Raw genomic sequence first — 22543 nt, 5'->3', positions numbered from 1 at the left:
GAGTCAGACAACGGAGGGGAGGTCAGATCCGGCCAGTATCCCGGAAGAGGGAAGCAGAGACAGAAGTAGTGTAACGGTCAGGAGGAAGGTCACTGGGTTGGCGTGAGAGGCAAGTTCAAATGTACAGGAGCGCGGGACAGCAGAGAATGAGGATTGGGAACCAGGTCCTAAAGCCCGCCAGAGGCAGGGGGAGGAGTTAAGCGACTCAGCGTCAGAAGAGTCCAGAAAGGGGGATGCCCCAGCGGGCAGGAGGACCCAGAGGAGGAGAAAGCAGCGGAAAAGGTGGAGCAGGGCTAGGATCTTAAACTGGTGTCAGAGGGGAGGAGATTCAGACGGGACTTCGCCGGTCTAGGGTTTACGACGTAGAGCTGCGCGCTGCGGCTTTGAAATGGAAACTGAACCTCAATAAAGACTTTTGTACATAACGACAGCCTGGCGTGGGTCCTCTGTGAGCTGGGACCTAGGGGCAGCTCTGACAGATATGATTCTGTTTGTAAAGCATAGCCTACACACAGTATGGTAACAATAATAAATCAGGGCTCTTTTCTCCCAAGCAACCTGGAAAAATGTGTCACTTACTGTTGCAGGCACTCATGCGACATGGCCTTGACAGTGGGGGAACTGGGAGGTCGCCACACATAGATCTGTTTAATGCAACATGCTGGCCTTTGGCTGTGAGTTTCTGGCAGGTAGCTTTCCTCCTTTGCGTCCCGACACCACAGCTTACAGAGCACTGCAAAAGAAATGAAGCAATTGTCCTGTCCCACATGTGCCAACCTGACATAAGGCCGTGCACACTCAACATTTTATTCTAGAATCAATGGAGAACGAGTTCTTTTCTTTGGCCTAGTCCACACCCAATCCAGACCTACTACATATTTCTTGCTCCTGGAAAGCGTGTTCTCCTTCATGGAGAGCACGTGTTGCGGTGGGGGCCGCCAGGACACTCCAAAGTTGGGGGCGGGCTAATTGTTTGTTGGCCATTGATGCAATTGGGGCTTCCCTTGTTGTTGGGAAGAAGTTAACGTTGCCATTTGTTGATTGACAGCCAGAAATGCTAAAACTCCTTGCACGAGGCTAGGGCTTCCTCTTTTCAACCGTGCATTGGATTGCCCATCCCCCCCTCCCTAGAATTAGGGTTGTTCGCTTTGACCTTGCTATGCCTGTCATGGGGTCGTCTGCTCTTGGGGCAGGGGCCTGGTAGGAATTTTGTCCATCTGGCTGATTGGCTGGGGCCATTTGGTTTTTGCCTACTGCGTAGCAAATCGTCACAACTTGTAAGGTTCGCGGTTAGGCATTGGTTTATGGTTTGGTTGGTTGAGGGGAAGTGGTTGAGTGCCTGCCCTTGGTAGGTTGAGTGCCTGCCCCTCTAATGCTGCTGCTCCAAGGGATTCTGTTAAAGGAATTGGGGGCTAACTATTGCTTGTCCACTGTGTCAAGGGGGCTCGGGCCATAGCAATGAGCTCATGGTTGCATTTGGGGTGAGGGCAGGTTCCCTGCTCCACGTTACCCCCAAGTGTATTCCCCTATTCTGACTTTCGCATCGTGCGGAATGTCAGTCTGTCCTCCATGGTGGGGGCAGATAGTCGCAACCAATGCCTAAGCAACCACTCACAAATTTGTATTTCAATAAAGTTGTGGCCAAAATTATGCCAAAAATCTTAAACAAAAAATTCTGTGTGATGTGTGAGTTATTGGGGTGGCCCTGGGGACCTTGACACGCAAAGCACAAGAAATGGTTGACAAACGGTTTTCATTCTGAAAAGCAAAGCGCACTGCGGATTGATTCTGCCTTACTCCACAGTGTGTTCATTCAAAAACAGGAGGCAGGCAGTCCCAGCAATGGTGTGTCTGCACCATTACATTGTGAGGGGGCATATACCAAGATTGCAAGAGGAGGGTTTTCAAACGCGTAATCTAATCGAGAGGGTTTCAAACACATTCTCAAGGAACCAAGGATTGCTCAAGGATGAGCAATCAATCCAGATTGAAAGTAAAATGCTGAGAACGAGCATTAATGATTCCGTATTAAGAAAAACCATACTTAAGTATTTTAGACAAAGAGATCCCAAAAAATTCAAGAGAGTTATTCTTGTATGCAACTGCAGCGGCTCAAATACTCGTGGCCAAGGGATGGAAAGATCAGGAGGCTCCAAAAATAACAGATTGGCAAATTAAATTACAGGAATTTATGGAGATGGCTCAACTGACCAGCAAACTCAGAGGAAACTCAAAGCAAAAATTTGTGGAAAAATTGGATGGTTATAGAAGATACGTTCAAAAATACAATAATAGTTTTGACTCCATGCTAGCATTCGAGTGACAAAGGAAGTAAAAGGAAGTAGATAACAATTAAGGATTTATTATGTTTTCTGAATGTATTGGAAAATTTATATAGAAAGGTTTATTGTTTTGTGTACATTCAATTGTAAGATAAAGCATATGCGAAGGGACTTGACAGGAAGTCAAAACTGAAGAAAAGATTTTGTAAGATAAAAGGGGGAAAATATTCATTTTCATTATTATTATTATTTTCATGTGTGTGCAGGTGGGTGTTTTGTATGAAATGTTTGGGAGGAAATAAGACAGTAAATAACAAATAACAAACAAAATATTGATGTATGTAATTTTGATTTCTCAATTATATTTTGTGGTAGCATGGTTGTAATGTTTTTTGTAACATAAAATCATTCAATAAAAAATATTTTAGAAAAAGAGAGAAAAACCACACTTCTGTGCTACAAACGGGTAACTTGTGTGCACTTGCAGCCGACAGGAGGGCTGTTCATGTTAACTGAGATGGGTGCATCAAAAGGCATCTAGTAGAGATCCAACCTTGAATGGAAAGGGCTGGGGAAGAAAGGCAGATGTAGGCACACTCTTATTTAAAGATACTCACCCTAGACCATTCTCCCACAATCAGCTGTGGAGGGCAGTCCATTTTTGCACAGGGTTTCTGAGTGGACAATCTGGATTCGTGGCACCTCTCATCAGCGAGTTTCAGAAAGCTCCCATCCATCAACAACTGCTGGCAAGTCACTTTGCGATTCTGGGTTCCTCCTCCACACGTGTGGGAACACTAAGAGGAAGGAAACTAATAGAAATTAGGCCTGTGGACAGAACCTTCCTCTTCATTTTCAGAACTTCTTACTGATTGTCTTTTCCTTACAGGTAACGATGTCAACAAATGCAACAGCAGCAAAGGAGATTGGGATATGGATCACTCCAATAATACATTACAAAATACAATTTGTCAGACAAAGTGTCTTTCAGGTGCTCCAAAGGAACTGTATAAGTCAGCATTAAGACCTTGAATTGTGCTTGATAGTATATAGACAACCAGAACAGTTTCTGGCAATGTGAAAACTGCTTTTGGTGCATTTGCAGAAAAGTGGGATATAAATGAAATTGATGAATGGATGTTTTTGTGATGGCCTGGGACTCGGGCTCAGACTTGGAACCAGAGGAGTCTCAGTCTGCACCGGATCCTTTGCCTCAGGCATCATCTGAACCAAGTCTGGGGCCTGATCCTGAAGAGTCCCAGTCTGCACAGGTTCCCCTGCAACAAACACCAGCTGGGCTGAGTCAGGGGCCTGAGCCTGCCCTGGCTCCAGATGTGGGGATTACCTCATTGCCTTCAGCTGGGCCATCACTTACAGCTGCTCCACTACTGGTTGGGTCAGGAGAGGCTGAGGCGGCCCCTGGGTCTAGTAACCTACCGACGTCTCCCGAGCTGCAGAGACTAAGGTCTGAGAGAAGGAGAGACCTAAATACTTGCAGGAGGAGTGCTCGCCTTTGGATGAAACAGGGAGGTGAGTCACCGGGGGATCAGGACCGGCCGTTACCCGACAAAGATAAAAGGCTGTCAGACCCCGCCCCAGGTTGCGGGAGCAACATTGCTGTTTGCTAGATCCTGCACCTGTCCTTGCTTGGTTTCCTGCCTCATGTCCTGCCTTGGCCCTGTCGGACTGACTCCCAGTGGAACCTTCGGATTCTGGACTGGTCCTGGACCGCATTTCACGGGTTACCCCTGAGCCCAGCAGTTTTATAACTCTGTTTTGATGTGCCATTCAGCATTTCAGCAATTACATACTGTCTGAGCTTCCCTGTCTGGACTGCCTTCAAGGGCAGCCCCACAAACAGTGCTTTACAGTGATCTAAACTGTTGACCGATGTGGACACTTGGGCCTTTGAAGAAGAAGTTGGATCCAAGTCCTGCAAGTTACAGGCCTGTTCTTTCAGAGTACTGAGATGAAGGCATTTTTTTTTAAGCACTCAAGTTATGTGATCCTGTATCTTGGACTGAATCAGTACAGCCCAGCAACAGGTTGACTGTTTCACCCGTTGTTTATGCGAAACTGGCCTAATGACTGTGGCTTTCACCCAGGAAGGCCTCTGAAATCCACATAATTCATTTCATCTCGAAAGATCATTTGCTGAAAAAGCGAGGAATGAATACACTTCTGTTCCAGAAACAGTGTACTGTCAGCAGCCCGTGAATTAAAAATTGAGCATGAGCTCCGCTGAGAGGTTACTCTAAGTCAGGGAAAGCGGAACATGTCTCCCTCCGGATATATTTGGACAACTCCCACCATCCCTGGCCATTGGCCATACTGGCTGAGGCCGATGAGAGCTGGAGTTCAGCAACATCTGGAGGACCCTGAGCTCTCCATCCCTGCCTCAAGCCTCTGTTTATTTAGCAACCCCGTCATACCTGTTGCCATTCTTCAACGTGCCAAACTGGGGGGCAGTCAATCTGGTTGCAGGCTTGCAAAGAGTGGGGCTTTTTGTCTTTGCAGTTTTCGGGCCCAACAACTGATCCTCCGGGTTGCTGGCAACGCACCTCTCTTGTCTGGATGCCAACACCACAAGTGGCAGAACACTGCCGCCAGGGACGCACCTGCCACCTGTTCCGAGAGATTATCCAAAGGGCAGACTGAGTAAGCAATGCTAGGAATGATGAGGCAGAAGCGGTTGCTTTGATACTGGATTCCAGTGAAGTTTCATAAATGGTTGTGCTCTCTCTCGCTCTCTCTCTCTCTCTCTCTCTCTCTCTGACCCTCCATTACACACAACACTTTTATTCAATGACTTAACACTTTATGTTCTCTTTTATCCCACTTCTTAATCGGAAAAGGCTTCGGCTGAGAAAGATCGCTGTAAGACAGTCCACACCCGCAGACTCACAACGTAGAAGACACAACACACAAGGGAAAAGGGATGGGGAGGGAGGAGGAAAGCAAGCAAGCTCAGACACTGCTTCTTAAAGCTATTGTCCTTTTAACAGCCGTCTGGGCTGGAAACAGGTCAGATAGCCCTGATAGCATGGTGGGCACTAGATGACTATATGTGTGCTGGTCTCTCAACAGAAGCACTGGCGTGGACCAGGGAGTGGACCAGGCTGAGGACTTCACTTGGTTGAGTCTGTTCCCAGGGCATAAGGGGAGGGGCCTGCCTGATCTCTGTCTCAAGAAGCGGTCTTTGCCATTTTCACTGTACAGTGGTACCTCGGGTTACATACACTTCAGGTTACATACGCTTCAGGTTACAGAATCCACTAACCCAGAAATAGTGATTCAGGTTAAGAACTTTGCTTCAGGATGAGAACAGAAATTGTGCAGTGGTGGCGCAGCGGCAGCAGGAGGCCCCATTAGCTAAAGTGGTGCTTCAGGTTAAGAACAGTTTCAGGTTAAGCACGGACCTCTGGAACGAATTAAGTACTTAACCCGAGGTACCACTGTAGAGGGAAAGAGCTTGTTGACATTTTCTTCAGAAAGCAAGCCCATGGTCCCATCACAACGGGGGCTCATTTTGCTAACCCAGACAGATCTATCTGAAAGCAGGCATTAAGGCAGGTTTCCATTACAATATTGCCAAAATACGAACGGATCACTTATGGACACAGACTTTCCTCAGTTAAACATAATGATATTTGGAGCAACTTTATACAGAATATATGAGGCTATTGATAAAGAAATTTGTAGAGTACAGCTCCGAATGCCTTGCGATTTGAACGCTTTGGCTCCCAGACGCCACAAACCTGGAAGTGAGTGTTCTGGTTTGTGAACGTTCTTTGGAAGCTAAACGTCTGCCGTGGCTTCCGATTGGCTGCAGGAAGTTCCTGCAGCCAATCGGAAGCTGCGCCTTGGTTGTCAAATGTTTCCGGAACAGATTCTGTTCGACAACCAAAGTACAACTGTATTAGGATAATAAGACTATACACATTTGTATATGTATGGAAATGTAACGTAGCATTTTTCTTTTAATTCACGTTTTTCCTTTTCTTTCTTTTAACCACTTTTTAATAAGTGAATTTCTTCTAATAAAATATCAGTAATAAAAAATACAGGTTTCCGCAATGCAGAGTCTTACCTTGGGGGGCAAAGCCTTGTATTGCAAACACGGCTCATGGCTGGGGGTCTCGCTGAGCTGTCGCACAGGCTGTCATTGACAGTTTGCTTTGTCTGCTCATGTAGGCACACTGCAATGGCTTCCTGAGTCCCTAGATAGTTATATATATGTAAAAATGAGATAAATTACACATGAGCAACATATCTTGAACAGTAAGAAAAAGTTACAGATATAAAGCACATTCTCTCAAGCCACAAACTAAATCAGAGGTAGCTAATCTCCACTTCAAGGACTTAGCCAAGATCTTTAAAGCTAAATTTAAAGTTGTATGATTTATTCAATGGTGGTTATCTAGTCTTTTATATATTGAATGTGTTTGGATTATCAGTGTATTTGGATGACTTTGTATGATTTTATGATTTTACTGTTTTAACTTACGCCAATAAAGGCTAGTTACAAGTTAGTCTGCAGCAGTTTAATCTATGTAAGATGTTTTAGCAACTTCAGAAACATCTATCTGCATTGTATATTTAATCTGCAAATGCAAGGACACAAAGTAGAAAGTTATTTGTTCTTTAAACAGAAAGTGTCTTGCATAGTTTTTATAGGAGGTAAAAAAAGAGAACTAATAATAATAATAATAATAATAATAATAATAATAATAATAATTTATTATTTATACCCCGCCCATCTGGCTGAGTTTCCCCAGCCACTCTGGGCAGCTTCCAATCAAGTGTTAAAAACAATACAGCATTAAATATTAAAAACTTCCCTAAACAGGGCTGCCTTCAGATGTCTTTTAAAAAGAAGATAGCTGCTTATTTCCTTGACATCTGGTGGGAGGGAGTTCCACAGGGCGGGTGCCACTACCAAGAAGGTCCTCTGCCTGGTTCCCTGTAACCTCACTTCTCGCAATGAGGGAACCGCCAGAAGGCCCTCGGAGCTGGACCTCAGTGTCCGGGCTGAACGATGGGGGTGGAGGCGCTCCTTCAGGTATACAGGACCGAGGGTCAATGAAAGGGTCAAACGAACCAGAGCTGTCTTCTGCATATGCCACAAACGGGATCTAGAGTCCAAAGTCCACACTACTGTGGGGGCCCCGACCACCTTAGATCCCTGGCATCTCCAAATATGGATGGAAACAACTGCCCACCTTTTTTAAATATAATATTTATTAAGTTTCCCAATCCAATACAAGCCACATTAAAACATTCCAAATTACAATTAAAAAAAAAGCCAAATATAAATGCCGAATTTTATATCTTTGTGTGACTTTCCATGCTCTGAATTTCACAAAGTGCTGGTCATCTAATATCACATTGCATTTCTTAATTAATCAATAAGCCATTCCAATGTTAATCCTTCAGATAATTTCCATTTACTTTCACAACCACTGGTCTGTTCAACTTTCGCCTTCTTAGTTTTGTATGAAATGTTTTCCCTTAAGGTTTTCCACAGTCCATCAATTCCATTTTCAGTTTCTACTCACAGGAGCCATAATTTGCCACATCCCAAACAAAGAGACGCCATTAGCCCCGGGCAGATATCCGGAATTCCCCTCTGTAATCTCGCTCCATATCTCAACATGCTGGTACCTCTGCCAGTATACAATAACTCCAATCCAGAATTTTTCCATCCTTCCACTGAGGGCATCCATTCAGTATAATATTATAATTAAACCACAACTGCCCACCTTTAATCTGAAACCCTGAAGCACTGAGGCAACGCCAAGCTAGACAAACCAATAAGGCCACATCCTAAAACAAGAGTCCCTTGTTTTTTGCTTTCTCTGCGATTAGAGCACAGCCCTGTCACCAGAACATCTGATATGGCCTTGAGTTGCGAGTCTCTTGGCCTGAACGTTTAGAACGGTATCTGGAGTTGTGAACCTCATCTTATTATATACAAAGCCCTGCCAGAGAACCAAGGGCACAGGCTGTAAAGTTGCCTTGGAAATCTCATCTATGTACAGCCCAATAAAACAAGAAGTCATTACTACTGTCATACGGAATGAAATGCGCTGAAGTTCATTTTGGTACTGAGGTTTCACTGGTACTATGAGGAATGGTGGGGAGTGGGGGGTTTCTAATGTGATACGCAAGACCGAAAATGGTCATAGTTCAGGGAACCTGTTTCCTTCCTTCTCAATGCATGTTCCCCTAGAGGCTTCAGAGGGGCTACAAATCTGATTTCAAGACAGCTTAATATTTCTCTTTTGTTAAAAGATTTGCAAGGTTCCAATCACCTTTGTACTTTCACTGCATTTCCTAATAAAAATCCAGAGCCCTGTTATTTGTGTAGGTAGGATATATTAAAACCCCGTTTTATTCCTTTTTTAAAAAACAACCACAAAAACCTGTACAACAGCTAGGCAATTACTGCCATAAATACCTCTTCTCCTAATTCATCATGAAGGCTTTTCTCAGCACTCTGTTGGTTACTAAAAAGGCCTGTTTTTATTTTTAGCTGACTCCGTGGAAAAACTCAGGACTGGAATATGTCCATCCCCCACCCTGGGCAGGTTAGTAGTGTGTGTTTTATGACTTTCCGTAATTGGTTAGAGCATGGGCGAGGGTTTTTGTTCCTAGATATGAGTGACAAGTGATTTTTATAATGGGATCTCAACCACTTCCATCTGTCCCCAATCATTCAAAATTGTATTATGTCAGAACTGGACATTACCCATGGCATACGAAGGGAACAACCCAAGCCGCAATTTGGGAAAGAGATTTTGGCAGGGATGCCTTGTCCTTCATTAACAAATCAACCACACTTGATGTTGTGCCATCAATACTGCAGCAATGTTTCTCGAAAACAGCAAAACGCACTTAGATGATCATCGGAGCAAGCCGATTATATATTTCAAAGAGCTGTAGCTCAGGGGCACTGTGCATGTTTTGCATCTATAGGGGTCAATCCCCAGGTATCTCCGGTTAATGGAACTTCAGGTAGTGAGGCTGAGTAAAGAATGCTGAGTCTCTAGAGAGCCTCTAGAAGGTCAGTGCTAGATTAGATAAACTGCTGGCCTGACTCCTTTTTGGCCTGCACATTTCACTCCATTACACATTTTCTCAGAGGACCGAGGGTGGCTTTTCTGCTTGTTTTTAGTTTTCTTCAAGTGTGTTTCAACACACACATGGCACACAGATACATACACAGAAAACCAATTTTGGAGAACGTAATCCCTGACCGAACACTAAACGTGGATAATTGAAATCAAGGTCTAGGTGAGCTTAATATGTATTTTTAATGTATGCAGGCAAGGATTTATAACTATATCAAAATACGACCTATGGATATGCCATAACAGCTGGCTAATATTGTATGGCTTTACAACGCTCACCTAGAAACCTAGCGTATTATCTCACATGAACAAAAATGCTATTGTTGAAACACACTGATTGCAAAAGCTACACTCCAAGTGGGCTGCCAAACTATTCTTGATTCCAGAGAGCCAATGTGGTGTAGTGGTTGAGAGTGGTAGACTCATAATCTGGGGAACCGGGTTCGCTTCCCCGCTCCCCCACATGCCGCTGCTGGGTGACCTTGGGCTAGCCACACTTCTGTGAAGTCTCTCAGCCCCACTCACCTCACAGAGTGTTTGTTGTGGGGGAGGAAGGGAAAGGAGAATGTTAGCCGCTTTGAGACTCCTTCGGGTAGTGATAAAGCGGGATATCAAATCCAAACTACTCCTCCTCCTCCTCCTCCTCCTCCTCCTTCTTCTTCTTCTTCAGGGGCATCTGTTTAGAGAGCTTCCCTTTGTACATGGCCATAGATCAGGCTTCTTCAACCTCGGCCCTCCAGATGGTTTTGGCTTACAACTCCCATGATCCCTAGCTAGCAGGACCAGTGGTCAGGGATTATGTGAATTGTCGTCTCAAAGCCTGGTGTGGTCTGGGTCCATGGAGTCACGAAGAGTCGGACACAACTAAACGACTAAACAACAACAAGTCTCAAAACATCTGGAGGTCCGAGGTTGATACTGGTCATTGACCCTAATAAAACGATTTGCCTTGAGTTCAAAACAGTGCGAGACATGCTTCCCTGGGAAGAGCATTCCACACAAAAGGGGCACTGCTGAAAAGGCCTAGTCCCACGTTGCCACCTGCTGAACCTCCCATGGACTGAACCTGGCATCTTCCGCATGCAAAACAGGTGCTCTACCTCCAAGCTACAGTGCTTTTCTGGAATACATAAGACTCTGCCCCTGTATGAATAAGACCACTAATCCATCTAGCTCAATGTTGTTGACACTGGCTCTCCAGAATTCCAGATAAGGGTCTTTCCCCCAGTCCTACCTGCAGATGCTGGGATTGAACCTGGAAACTCCTTCATGCAAAAGCATGTGCTCTACAACTGAGCAATGCTCCAGATTTCCATGCAACGAGGGACGGGGGCAGGAACAGGGGGTTGTTCAGAAGGAAGTGTTACATTCACAGAGAACTGGTTCGTCACGCTTTGCACTTCTTGCAACCTGCACAATTGTTTGTAACATTTGGAAAAGATCTTTTTGACATTCACAGACAAAAATACCTCCAGTACACGTAGCAGAGCAGGGAGTGAAGCCAATGTATTCCCAGCCATAGAGAACGTCTGCAGCATCTTCCGAAGGTGGAGGTTCTGGGACAAATGGGACAGGGTCACCATCGCATGACTCCAAGTGGCAGCTGCGCTCAGTTACCGGTTTGGTGTCTTCGCACTCTTCGTCCGGCAGCTCCACCTCCGTCTGAGTAAATGCGAGATAAATACGGCACTTCACATCACGCGTCTGAACACCACGGCCGCAAGAAGCGCTGCAAGGGGACCATGGCTCGGGGATAAACCTGCAATTAAACCACAGCGTACGAAATCAGGACAATAATAACGGAACTATGAAACATTTCCCTTTATTTATCTGAATCAATGACAAAAGAGATTCAGTTTTCTCCTGCCCATGGACATGGGAAACTGCCACAGACTCTCCAAACGAATCTCATCACTCTACACCCTGGGGGAAGCCACAACTATTTAAAGCGGCATGATACTGTTTTAATTTCATAGTGTGGATGGGGCATTAAAGAACTTGGGTTTGAGCTTGCTTTTCCCTCCTCCCTCTCATCCATTTTTCCTTATGTGTCATGTCTTTTTAGATTGTGAGCCTGAGTACAGAAGCAACCTCAGAACTGGGTGTGTGTGTGTACCACTTGGATATCCTTTTTTGGCTAAAGGGTAGGGTATAAATGCTGTAAACAAATAAACATAAATGAATATTAAAATTCTAAGGTTTTATAAAAGGTCACACACATTGGTGTTACAAGGCAAACATGGAGTTGGGCATTTTGTGCCTCCCTTTAATGTTTAGATTTGCCATTATGATTCCTGATCTGAAAGTTCATCAAGCCATCCCTTGAATTCCTTGCATGTAAACATATATGTAAGATCAAAAGTAATTGTTGCAGGCACATTTGCAAAGCTGAGAAGGGAACCTATGTACCTTGCTTGTTGAAATTTTAAAAGTAATCAAGTACCTACTGTTTCTTCCATCAGTGTGAAGGTCTCAAAAGTCTTTGACAAAATTCTGATTATATATCGAAAGAGGAGAGAATTATCCCAGCTAAATGCAGTTAATGCACACAAATACACATTGCGGTTATCTCGCAATGGCTGGGAAGACATCCCAAATATGTAGATTGCCACAGGTTTAGATAAATGTGAACGTTATTTACAAGAGGACTCCATCCATCATTCCTTTCAATGACATTCACATTGCATGAGTGTTCTGTGAATGGATGGAAGTTGTGCAGTGACAGGGTTTGATGGATTCCACCCACAGGCACTGATGAACAATTTGTTTTCTGCCATAGAGAGGTGGAGGCACGTTGCTGGTGAGGTTCTGAGAACAGGCACCCACCAAACAGCCGGCCCTTGCGTTAAGTTTTCACAAGGTGTGTAGGACATGGTACATTGTGCTGCAACCTTGCTGAAGCTAAGTAGCCCAGATTCTGTCCACAGCCTGGATGGGACACCATCTTGCCTTCATCCTTGAGCTTCATGGCAGAAAAGAGGTATAGATATGTAATAAGTAAGTCATGGGGCGAGGGGTGGTGGGGAGGGGAGAGAAGACAAAGGGTCCTATATTCAGTTCCTAGGCTCACAAACAGAAGACTGCCTGACAAAACTGCCTGTACTGAGCACCTGTTTGCACAGACAAACCCTATCCTGCAAGGCAAATTACACAAGCAGCTGCAGGTGCTAGAATAAGGGTGAGGAACTTTGGGCCTATGGGCTGATCTTTGCCAGCGGTTCAATGTGGGCCTACAAGGCTATTTCCTCCAAAGCGTAACCCCTGTCCATCAGCTGATATCGCTAGGTGACATCAGCTGATGGCCAGAAGAGCAAAGGTCAATCCTGCTGGCGGCTGCTTAGCCAATGCATTTCCTGTGGGAAATGCGCAGGTGAAGCAGACCCCAAGAAGTCAGCACAACTGAACCCTCTGTTCACCAACCGGTGCATGAAGGGATCAATCCTCAGTTTGGCTATGTGTTCCTGTTCTCCTGCTATAAATAGGCACTTGCAGCCCAAGGCCAGTGTGGGGCTATTTGAAAGTCCTTTTGCAAACAGCTGTGCACTGCTCTTTAAGCTTCAGGTTTTCAGAGGATCTAAGAGCATAGAGGGCTGTGTGCAAAAGGGCTTTCAAACAGCCCTGAGCTGCACTTTGAAGTCCCAATAACTGGGGCTTCGAAGTGCAGTGTAACCTGACATCACTATGACACCAGATGACTGGCAGATGGGCAGTCAAATTTAGTTCTCCAGGGCTGGGGAGATAAGGATCACAACAGCTAGACAAGGTTCCCAAACCCTGTGCTAGATGTAAGGATTCCTCCCAAAGTGCAGCATATGTTTACATATACGTACGTGCTGTTGTACACAACCACCCTTGCTAGGTATTATACTGATTCAGGGGTGCGGTACTTAGAGATTTCCAGGCAATGCCAGTATGCCCATGCTTGTTCAGACCCTTGCATCCTTTCCCTACGTCCACACAGAAAGGACGTAGGTTAAAGAAAGAGCTTGGGAATCCTGGCAACCAGGGCCCAATATCAACCACTTGGGATGCAGAAAGGAGGTAAGACCAAGAGAAGAGAAAGGAGACAAATGCACACGACAAAGAGAATTTCTGAACCATTGCTTATCTAAACCAAGAATAATATTCTCTTAGCTTTTTGTCATTAAGCAGTGTACCGCAATGCCTTAACCAACGCAAATATTTGACAAAGCTTGAGGAGAGAAAAAATGTGTTGACAGCAGTACACCAGCAGTTCAGAATTCACTCCGTATACAAGGCTGGCGGAACGCATAAGAGGGTCCAAAAATAATGTATGATGAATTCCTTTGAAGCTTTGCATTTTTGTTTGAAAGTCTGAACCACAGAACAAATTCATTTACAGTCAGAGAATTCTAAGCATTTTTTCCTCGACACAGCAGGTCTATATTGTAATTGAGGTTTTCCTGTTGCATATTTAGTGTCTGGGATTTCATAGAGCCCCAACTGCAAGTTCTATTTATTTATTGTAACACAACAACAAGCAAACCTGTGGAACAAGCAACCTAGGGTTGCCATTGGCTAAATCAAATCATGTGATTTTTTGAAGTTGGTATCTGCATTTTGTAGGATGAAATGTAAAGTTGGGTGAAAATGGCCCCCTCAAAACACTACTTCAATTTTTTTCCCCCGCAGAAAAGCTGGGAATAAATTTCTGCCAACTATTCCCAGGTGGGAGAGTAAATTCTAGAACAGTTTCTTGGAGGTAGGGTTTCCTGTCAGCTGTGGCAATGGCACTGCTTCTTTCTTTTTTCCTGAGGTTTTTGCTTGTTTGTCGTTTTGCTGCTGCAATAGCAGAGGCAGAATTGACGGTCTGGAGGCCATTTTGTTTCCCCCACAATGCCCCAGACCTAGCATCACCCAAGGGCACTGTCAGGTAAAAAAGGTAGAGAATATCTGAAGAACATTCTGCAAAATGGCCCTCTTTTTCAAGGAGGGAGGGAGTGAAGATGCAAAGTAATATTTCGATTCACAGATTATTTTACTGATTGTTATGTAAATGCAGTCTATATATACTGGAAATAAACAAATTCTCAAATATTTTCTCAGAAAAACCTAGGGAGGACCGTGACAAGTGCCATTTTACCACATATGGGCAACTGATGTGTAGTGAAATTCTCCTGTTGCAGGATGAAGGAGACCACCAAGAATGATTTCAGTAAATCTGTATGGGGTGTATGTGTACATAGAATGCGTCCGAATAGCCCCAATGTAATAACTCCAACCCAGCCCTACCTCCTCACAAAGCTATCAGCTTCTAAGCTTGGCCTGTTTCTCAAAGTTATGATTAAGAAGGGGAAAAAAAGTTGTAAAGCTCTCTTATTTCTTTTAAGATTATTAAAAGAAAAAGGATGTGGAATATTTTTTTGGAAGGCTTATTGAAAATCCCCCTGTAAATAAAGAAGGCTCCAGGGAAACACATTTACAATAATGATGGGTATCAACTATCATCACATTCCACCAGAAAGAACTAGAAAGGTTATACCTCCATTTGTCTTGGCTTAGTGTCCCAAACAGTCTTTTTTTTAAAACACACACACACACACACACACACAACCATTTTTGTAATATACATTAAAAAACACACCAAAAACTTTAGAACCACCATTATGCATAATTCAACACTCTTTTCTACACACACACACACACACACACACACACACACACACACACTTGACCACAGGGGCAGAAGTATTTCTCTTCCAGATGTTGTCTTGGTACATCTCTATTTGCAGGTTTTTGACACACAGCTGTGCTCACATTTCCCTTACTTGTTCCGAACTCAAGCTAAGGTGTGAAGGCACAATGGGCAGTTAAAATAAAATAAAAAGCAATGAACCAGGGACTAAGATTTTCACATTGTGGCTTTTGTTGAAGGATATAGCCATTGTTCAAGAAGGGGTTGAAATTTACCAGGGGAAACTGCAAACCTGGTCTTAAGCCACAAGTTCACGCTGGCATTCCCTCCCACTCACCCTATTTATTGGTTGCTGTTTTCACGTCCAGCAAGGAATTTTTCTTGCAAACGGATTGGCTGGGTCTGTGGTTTTGTTTTCTTTGCCTACCTCATAGCAATCCTCACAACTTTGTGACGCAAGAGGCATTGGACTGGACCGTCAGTGGGAATGGGTAGAGGAAGGGGCCTCTCCCATCCCATTCCATAGGTGGATCCCCTTAAGGGATCTCAGAGGGCAGAACTTCCTGTCCAGATACCCAGATCAGGGACGACAGTGCCCCCTGCCGGTGATCAACTGGGGGTTCCCCGGATGCTGTCCACGCTGCAGGGGGCACATAAACTTGGCAAATGCCATCTATTCATCAGCCAATACATGCCCAATGCCCACGCCAAACTTGTTTTGTCTTTAATCAATAAAATTGTGGCCTAATTTGAACCCAACACATATCTCCTGTTTTTGTTTGCCTTCCATGGACCCCAACATGGCCTCACTGTGTCTGGATCTGCAAGTGGACTGTGAACTGCACGTCAATTGCAAAAAGCAAAGATTAATGCACTCTAAAGGGGAGGGAGCATTTAATCTCAGTTATTATAAGGGCTTTTGAATTATGGTGCTGGAGGAGAGTCCCATGGACTGCAAGAAGATCAAACCTCTCCATTCTGAAGGAAATCAGCCCTGAGTGCTCACTGGAAGGACAGATCGTGAAGCTGAGGCTCCAATACTTTGGCCACCTCATGAGAAGAGAAGACTCCCTGGAAAAGACCCTGATGTTGGGAAAGAATGAGGGCACAAGGAGAAGGGGACTACAGAGGACGAGATGGTTGGACAGTGTTCTCAAAGCTACTAGCATGAGTTTGACCAAACTGCGGGAGGCAGTGAAAGACAGGAGTGCCTGGCATGCTCTGGTCCATGGGGTCACGAAGAGTCGGACACGACTAAACGACTAAACAACAACAACAACAACAACATTATAAGGGCTCAAGACAAGGCAAAATTCCTAGGGACATAAGAAGGTAGTATGCTCTTTCTGTCCATTCTAATCGTCCATTAGTAGTGTTTTCATGCTGCTGCAGATCGGTTTCTGCCGAAATGCTACATCATTTGCCTTGTTGTATGCTATTTAACATAAGCTACGTATGTAACGGTCGACATAACTCATTTTCCTTCCAATGTAATGGAAATGTTGAAACACCGTTTTTAAAAAAAATCATGAATTACATATCGTTTGTGGACTTTTGAGACTGAACATATTCACTGATCATATTTGCTTGAGTGATTTCCGCTCCTGACTACACAAACTGCAGCAATTTACGCCTCATTTTCTGTTGCCATTGGACTTCTCCAACATCCTTAATAATTCCAGGGGCTTTGGGGAGTAAGGCAATGATAGTCACCAGTCGCTGAGAACTCTATCAAAAAAGAGAAACTGCCATCACTGCCAATGGCAAGCCCCTTTCAAAGCATTTCGCATCCCCAATAAATCATTTGCCACAAATGGGATGGCAAACTGGTGTGTGTCTGATTTTGTCTCAGCCCTAAAGAGGGACAATTCCTTTCTGTAGTGAGCAGGTCACTCACTCCCAGTTTCTATTGAGATCTGCAAGGGAATTTCAACTCAGTGTCTTCATACTGGTCTGTTTCTTAACAGGAGGCAGCATGGCAGTATAAATGTGCAGGCTCTATAACACCAGCTCAGGAGGCAGTTTCGGGTTTGAGTCAGAGGTTGGTGTCCACCAATATACACACACTTGCCAAGATCAAACAGGAAAAACGAAGAAAAAACGAAGGGGCCATCTAGCCTCATCCATCCTACACCACTTGGTTACAGTGCTCTGAAACGTGCGGAAAGAACGCTGACTTCACTTAAATGTGCAGAGGAAGAATATTCATCTCATTTGAATTTTCTGGCAGTTCCGTATTTTATTTTTAATGCAGAATATAATTTGGTAGAAATGCAGCATGCTACAAGGGCGTCCCTAGAAATCTCATACGGTCAGTTTTTCCAAGCCAGTGATTTCTTGCAGGCAGAAATCTCCGATGTGCATTTTTGCAAGGGCTTCTTCTCCATTCATCATGGTGAAGTACAATCCCATAGATGTAAAAGGGTCCCAATCTGGTGGTGTGAATGGGATATGTACCCAGTGTAGTCCCTTGAATTGAAGGCAATGGAGATGCCTCTTTGCTCAGGCGTTGTTTATTTATTTAATGTATTTCCCTTCTTTCCAAGCAATTACTGTCGTCCCAAGTGGCCCACGTCAACGAGAAAAAGAGAAAGAGTTTGAGAAAACAGAAATGTGGTCCTTGGAAGGACCTTTGTACGGTAGGCTACATACACTCACTATCCTCCATGCAAATAAAGGAAAAAGCATTCTGGACCAATGGGACTTCCAAAGACTCTTGAAAAGAAAGAGAGAGTTTGGATTTGATATCCCGCTTTATCACTACCCGAAGGAGTGTGAAAGCGGCTCACATTCTCCTTTCCCTTCCTCCCCCCAAGAAACACTCTGTGAGGTGAGTGGGGCTGAGAGACTTCAGAGAAGTGTGACCTGCCCAAGGTCACTCAGCGGCTGCATGTGGAGAAGTGGAGACACGAACTTGGTTCCCCAGATTACGAGTCTACCGCGCTTAACTACTACACCACATTGGCTCTCAGCTCCAGGTCAAGCATACTGGAGCAGCTCTAGGTCAGGCAGCTCTAGGTCAAGCATACTGGAGTAAACCAGTCTAGAAGTAACTAATGGTGCTTCCAGATGACCTGTTCAGCAAACATTCATTCTGATTTGTTTGTAGGCAATGGTAGATGACGTTGCATCTAAGCAATTCTTGCCCCATGCTTTCTAATACATTTTCCCATCACTTTCACTACTTGTGATGTTTTGGAAAGTGAGTTTGTTGTGCAAGACCTCCCAATCAGACAACCTGAATTTGCAAGTAAGTGATTGAATCCCACTCAAAAATAGCAACAGTCTGGAAAAGCCCTAAGGCAGGTATAACCATGGTTACATTCAACCTCCCCAGGAGCGGCCAAATGGGTCAAAACACCTCTGCTCTGGGCAAACTCACTCAAGACCTGAACACTATTTCTTCTTCCTACAATTCTAACTGAGATGCCCTCGATCTATTCAAGGAAGAACCAAAGAGAGAAAACTTGGACCACCGGGGATTGCCCTATGAACACAGATGTTGGGTACGGATGCCCTTCTTCTTGGCTGCATCCCCACTGCTTGCAAAAATTTCTGGTTGCCATCAGGAGAGCCTTTTTGGAACTCAACTCTCCCAAGCAAGTGCCTTCTGGAGGACAGGAATTTGTATAGCTGGGAAACCTTGATAGCACTTCCGAAACATATAATTTAAATACTTTCTTGGCTCCAGCTGCTTTTGCGTCACTCAAGGAGAACTGTTTGGAAGAATCTGAGAACTGACTTGCAAAGACAGACCCAGCCCAGGAAAATCCAAACGCCAGATGACTTGGCAAGGGAGGCCAGTCTTTACAAACAGTCGGGAAAATGCATCAGCGGCCTCTTCTCTGCCTTAAAGAGTAAGAGAGCGAGTGAGACAGGAGGAAAGAGAGAGGAATGGCAAACTTACGTCGGTTCTTCGGAGACTGCTCTAGTCTCCTCCATTTCGTGTGCTTGCTTGAACCAGCGGAGTCTTGCTTCAACGGGGTGTTTCTCTGGAAGAGGAAAATGCACAAAGCATGGGCTATTTATTTATCGCATTTCAGCAACTCCTGGGTTTGAACCAGGAACCTCGATGTTTTGAACAACCTGGGACTGTGCTCTCAGGAATCAGAGCCCTCTTCAGGACAAAAAAGGAACACACCATTAGTTGTGATACAAGAGAGAGTAGGTAGGGTTCAGCAAGGGGAAGAAAAACACCAGAGAAAAACATCATTCTATGGTTTACATTGTTGATTCTTCATTTTCTTTCTTTTTCTTATGTTTGCACTTCTGAACAAATCAGTAAAATACTAAGAAACAAAAAGAAGTAACAGACAGCTTTCTGGGTCATGTGGCTAGCATGACTAAACCGCTTCTGGCACAAAGGAACACCGTGATAGAAACCAGAGTGCATGGAAATGCCAGTTACCTTCCGGCCATAGTGGTACCTATTTATCTACTTGCACTGGCATGCTTTCAAACTGCTAGATTGGCAGGAGCTGGGACCGAGCAATGGGAGCTCACCCTGTTGTGGGGATTCAAACCGCCGACCTTCCGATCAGCAAGCCCAATAGGCTCAGTGGTTTATACCTACAGGAATTTCTAAAGGGTTTTCTAAACTCTACACACTGAGGAGAAGCGCTTTTGACTTCTTTGATCTTATTTAAATATTGATTCGGTTTGAACCCAACACTAAGCCAAGCCATGGGTTAGCACAAACAAGCAACTGTGTGAGTTCCCAGAGCACAGCCACCAAATTCCTTCTCTACTCCTGCTGCTGCCACACTGCTCAGGGGCTAAGCCATGGTTTCGCTTACCCTTACATCCAAACCCATGCTCATGGTTTGCCTCACTGCAGCTATAACCAATGTTTATTCCAGGGGAGGAGTGCAGGGGCCGTAATTTTTGCTTTGGGAACCCACATGTTTTCTGATTTGTGCTAAGCAATAGTTTGGCTTAATCTTATGTGTGAAATGGACCACTGTTGAAAAATCCATTAACTGTTAAGCAAAACATTGAAATTATTCCTCCCTGTTTTGTTACACTATAGATTTGTTCACCCCACTGTTTTAAATTACATCATAAGTGAAGAAAAAAAATAACAGGCACACACCCTACTTAGTGCCGATTACTACAGCCTCATAACTTTGCCAACTCTTGAGTTTGTCCTCCAGCTTCTGGAAGAGGTTGCTAGGAACATTTTACTTCAGCTAATAATTCTCTCCCCATCTATACACACACACAAACACACACACTTGCACAGTCAAAGCCAAATTAATATAATCTGGTCACAGAGAGACAACCTAGGCTGCATGGTATCAAGTAAAAGCACAAAGCAAGTCAATTTACAGAAGAAAAACGTGCTTTCACAAGGTTACCTCCAAATCAGACAAAATCTGCACCAGAAACAAACAAAAACTGAGCAAAATGCAGGGTGCCGTCTTTGAAATATTGAACGCTATTTGCAATGAGAGCTATGGTTTAGGTGTATTGAAATGAGAGCCCCTTTATCCTTGGCTCAGATGCTGAGGTTTTAATTAACATCCCAACGCCAGAAATAAAGAAGCATACCAGGGCTAGGGAGATAAAGGGCTCTGTGCTATTGGTGGGCAAGTGACCTGCATCTCCCCCCTGCAGCTTCCTTGTGTAACATCTAGGAATGAAGATGTGTGGCATGCAGTTTATATGGTCTGCAGCTCCCCACCTCCAGAAGAGGCTGGCAACAAACTACACCACCAGCAGTAGAGAGGCTGAGGGTGTACATGTTGCAGCTACATGTCTTCTTTTCGCTAGGCGTTACTGGGAGACGCAGCAAGGAGGTGCAGCCTAGTGACAGCTACGAATCCCTTGGCTTGTCTAGATTAGGCCTGAGTTTCTGAATGCAGTGCATGATAAGTGTGACGTGCGAATAGTGTGTGCAGATGAGCAGGAAATGAGGAGTGTATGAGTCATCAGGTTAGATTTACTCCATTTCTGAATTGCTCCACACACAGGAAAGTTGCAAGGCGATTTACATGGATGTGTAAATACACAATAAAAACACATTAAAATGAAACAATGAGGGGTGGGGGGAGGAAGGAAGGAAGGAAGGAAGGAAGGAAGGAAATGAATAAGAAGCAGGAAATATATTATACCCAAAATTACATATCCAAGTACTTATGTGACTCTTCACTTGTCCATGGGTTCATTTCCTCTGATGGAAGGTGCCCTTCCACCAGCAAAAGAAGTTATTCTACCAGAACTGCTCTCCTTCCATCGGCTGTATTCAACATTATCTGTCTGCTGGCGAAAGGGCTTGTGTTGAGTGAGTTTCAGAGTAGCAAAACAGAGGAATCCAATGCAACAGTTGTGCTAGCCGAAACAGATCGCATAACAGGTTGCACAATCCGTTGTGCAAGAAAATCACCACCAACCGGCTGGCACATTCCCTTGTGCAACGGTGTTCTGCTGGCGCGCAACATTTCGCCAGAGTAGCAAGCATACCACGAAGTGATTCTATCACTACATTGGATACAACCCTGTGCCTTTAGGCAGGTATATGAGAGTTACCTTTGGGCTTGTAACAGGGGACCGGCACGATACATTCTTCTTTTATGTGCAGCTTGAGCTGAGGATTGCAGCCGCCTGTGTGCTGCCCACGGTGATCAATGCACAGCACCACTCGGTATCGTAATCCTCGCCCACACGTCACAGTGCACTACAGAGCAACACAAAAGCAAAACCCCAGAGTTGTCAACCGACTCAAGGATGTTCAGTCAAATTATTATTGTATTATTTATTATATATTAACTTTCTCCACCGCCCTTCATCCGAGGATCACAATATAAAAACACAATGCACAACGCAGTAACAAACAAAACTAACACCCCCCAATTATTATCATCTGCCTTTAGCTGATTAACACATTAAATGGAAGTACATGTGCAGACATAGTTTATATTTTATTATTATTTACTTTAAAATCTATATACTGCCTTGAAGTCTAAAACTCCATTCTCCGAGCGGCTTGCAAATCACTGCAGCATATAACAAAGGCAGAGTATGGACGAAAACAGGCATATGAAACAAATTAACCCAAATCAGTTCTTATTATTCTCTGAAACAGCAGCAATGAGGAAGATCCAATAAATCATGTAACTTGGCCTTGCTAATGCCATTTCGGGATACATACGTAAGTGTGAGATAACTTACAGTTTAATAAAGAAAAAAAGCTACCATTGTTGGTCCATCTTCAATATTTTCCTTTTCATTCCCTAATATGGCCATGGACCAGGTCCAAAACAGCCTCAAAAAATAAACAAGTGTTCCATTAGCTCATAGCCCAAGTGAACTATTATCATCACCAGCTCCCATCTGCTCTGCTTTACCATCTGGGACTGGTCTGGGCTCCTCCTTGCCTCACAGAGGCCAATCTAGATGGAGAAGATGCTCCCCTTCCCCTTATATATTTCTTCTGTCCCTTCTGGAATGGGAAAAGCCATTTTGCTGAATAT

At 44.3% G+C, this 22543-nt stretch overlaps 1 protein-coding gene across 1 annotated transcript in view; it reads right to left on the bottom strand.

The window, feature by feature from the left end:
* The window catches only part of ADAMTSL3 (ADAMTS like 3), a 283673-nt gene that overhangs the window by 50740 nt on the left and 210390 nt on the right, over positions 1 to 22543 (bottom strand). Inside the window, exons 13-19 of the mRNA XM_079954170.1 lie at positions 21600 to 21747; positions 18979 to 19063; positions 10885 to 11174; positions 6373 to 6502; positions 4715 to 4907; positions 2900 to 3079; positions 580 to 733 (exon numbers count right to left, since the gene is read on the bottom strand). Coding sequence (XP_079810296.1) covers positions 580 to 733; positions 2900 to 3079; positions 4715 to 4907; positions 6373 to 6502; positions 10885 to 11174; positions 18979 to 19063; positions 21600 to 21747 — 1180 coding nt within the window. The remainder of the gene's footprint in view (positions 1 to 579; positions 734 to 2899; positions 3080 to 4714; positions 4908 to 6372; positions 6503 to 10884; positions 11175 to 18978; positions 19064 to 21599; positions 21748 to 22543) is intronic.

This window comes from Podarcis cretensis (assembly GCF_951804945.1).
Source record: "Podarcis cretensis genome assembly, chromosome: 14".
NCBI lineage: Eukaryota > Metazoa > Chordata > Lepidosauria > Squamata > Lacertidae > Podarcis > Podarcis cretensis.
Note: the sequence above shows the minus strand (reverse complement) of the source record. Positions and strands in the feature narration are given on the sequence as shown.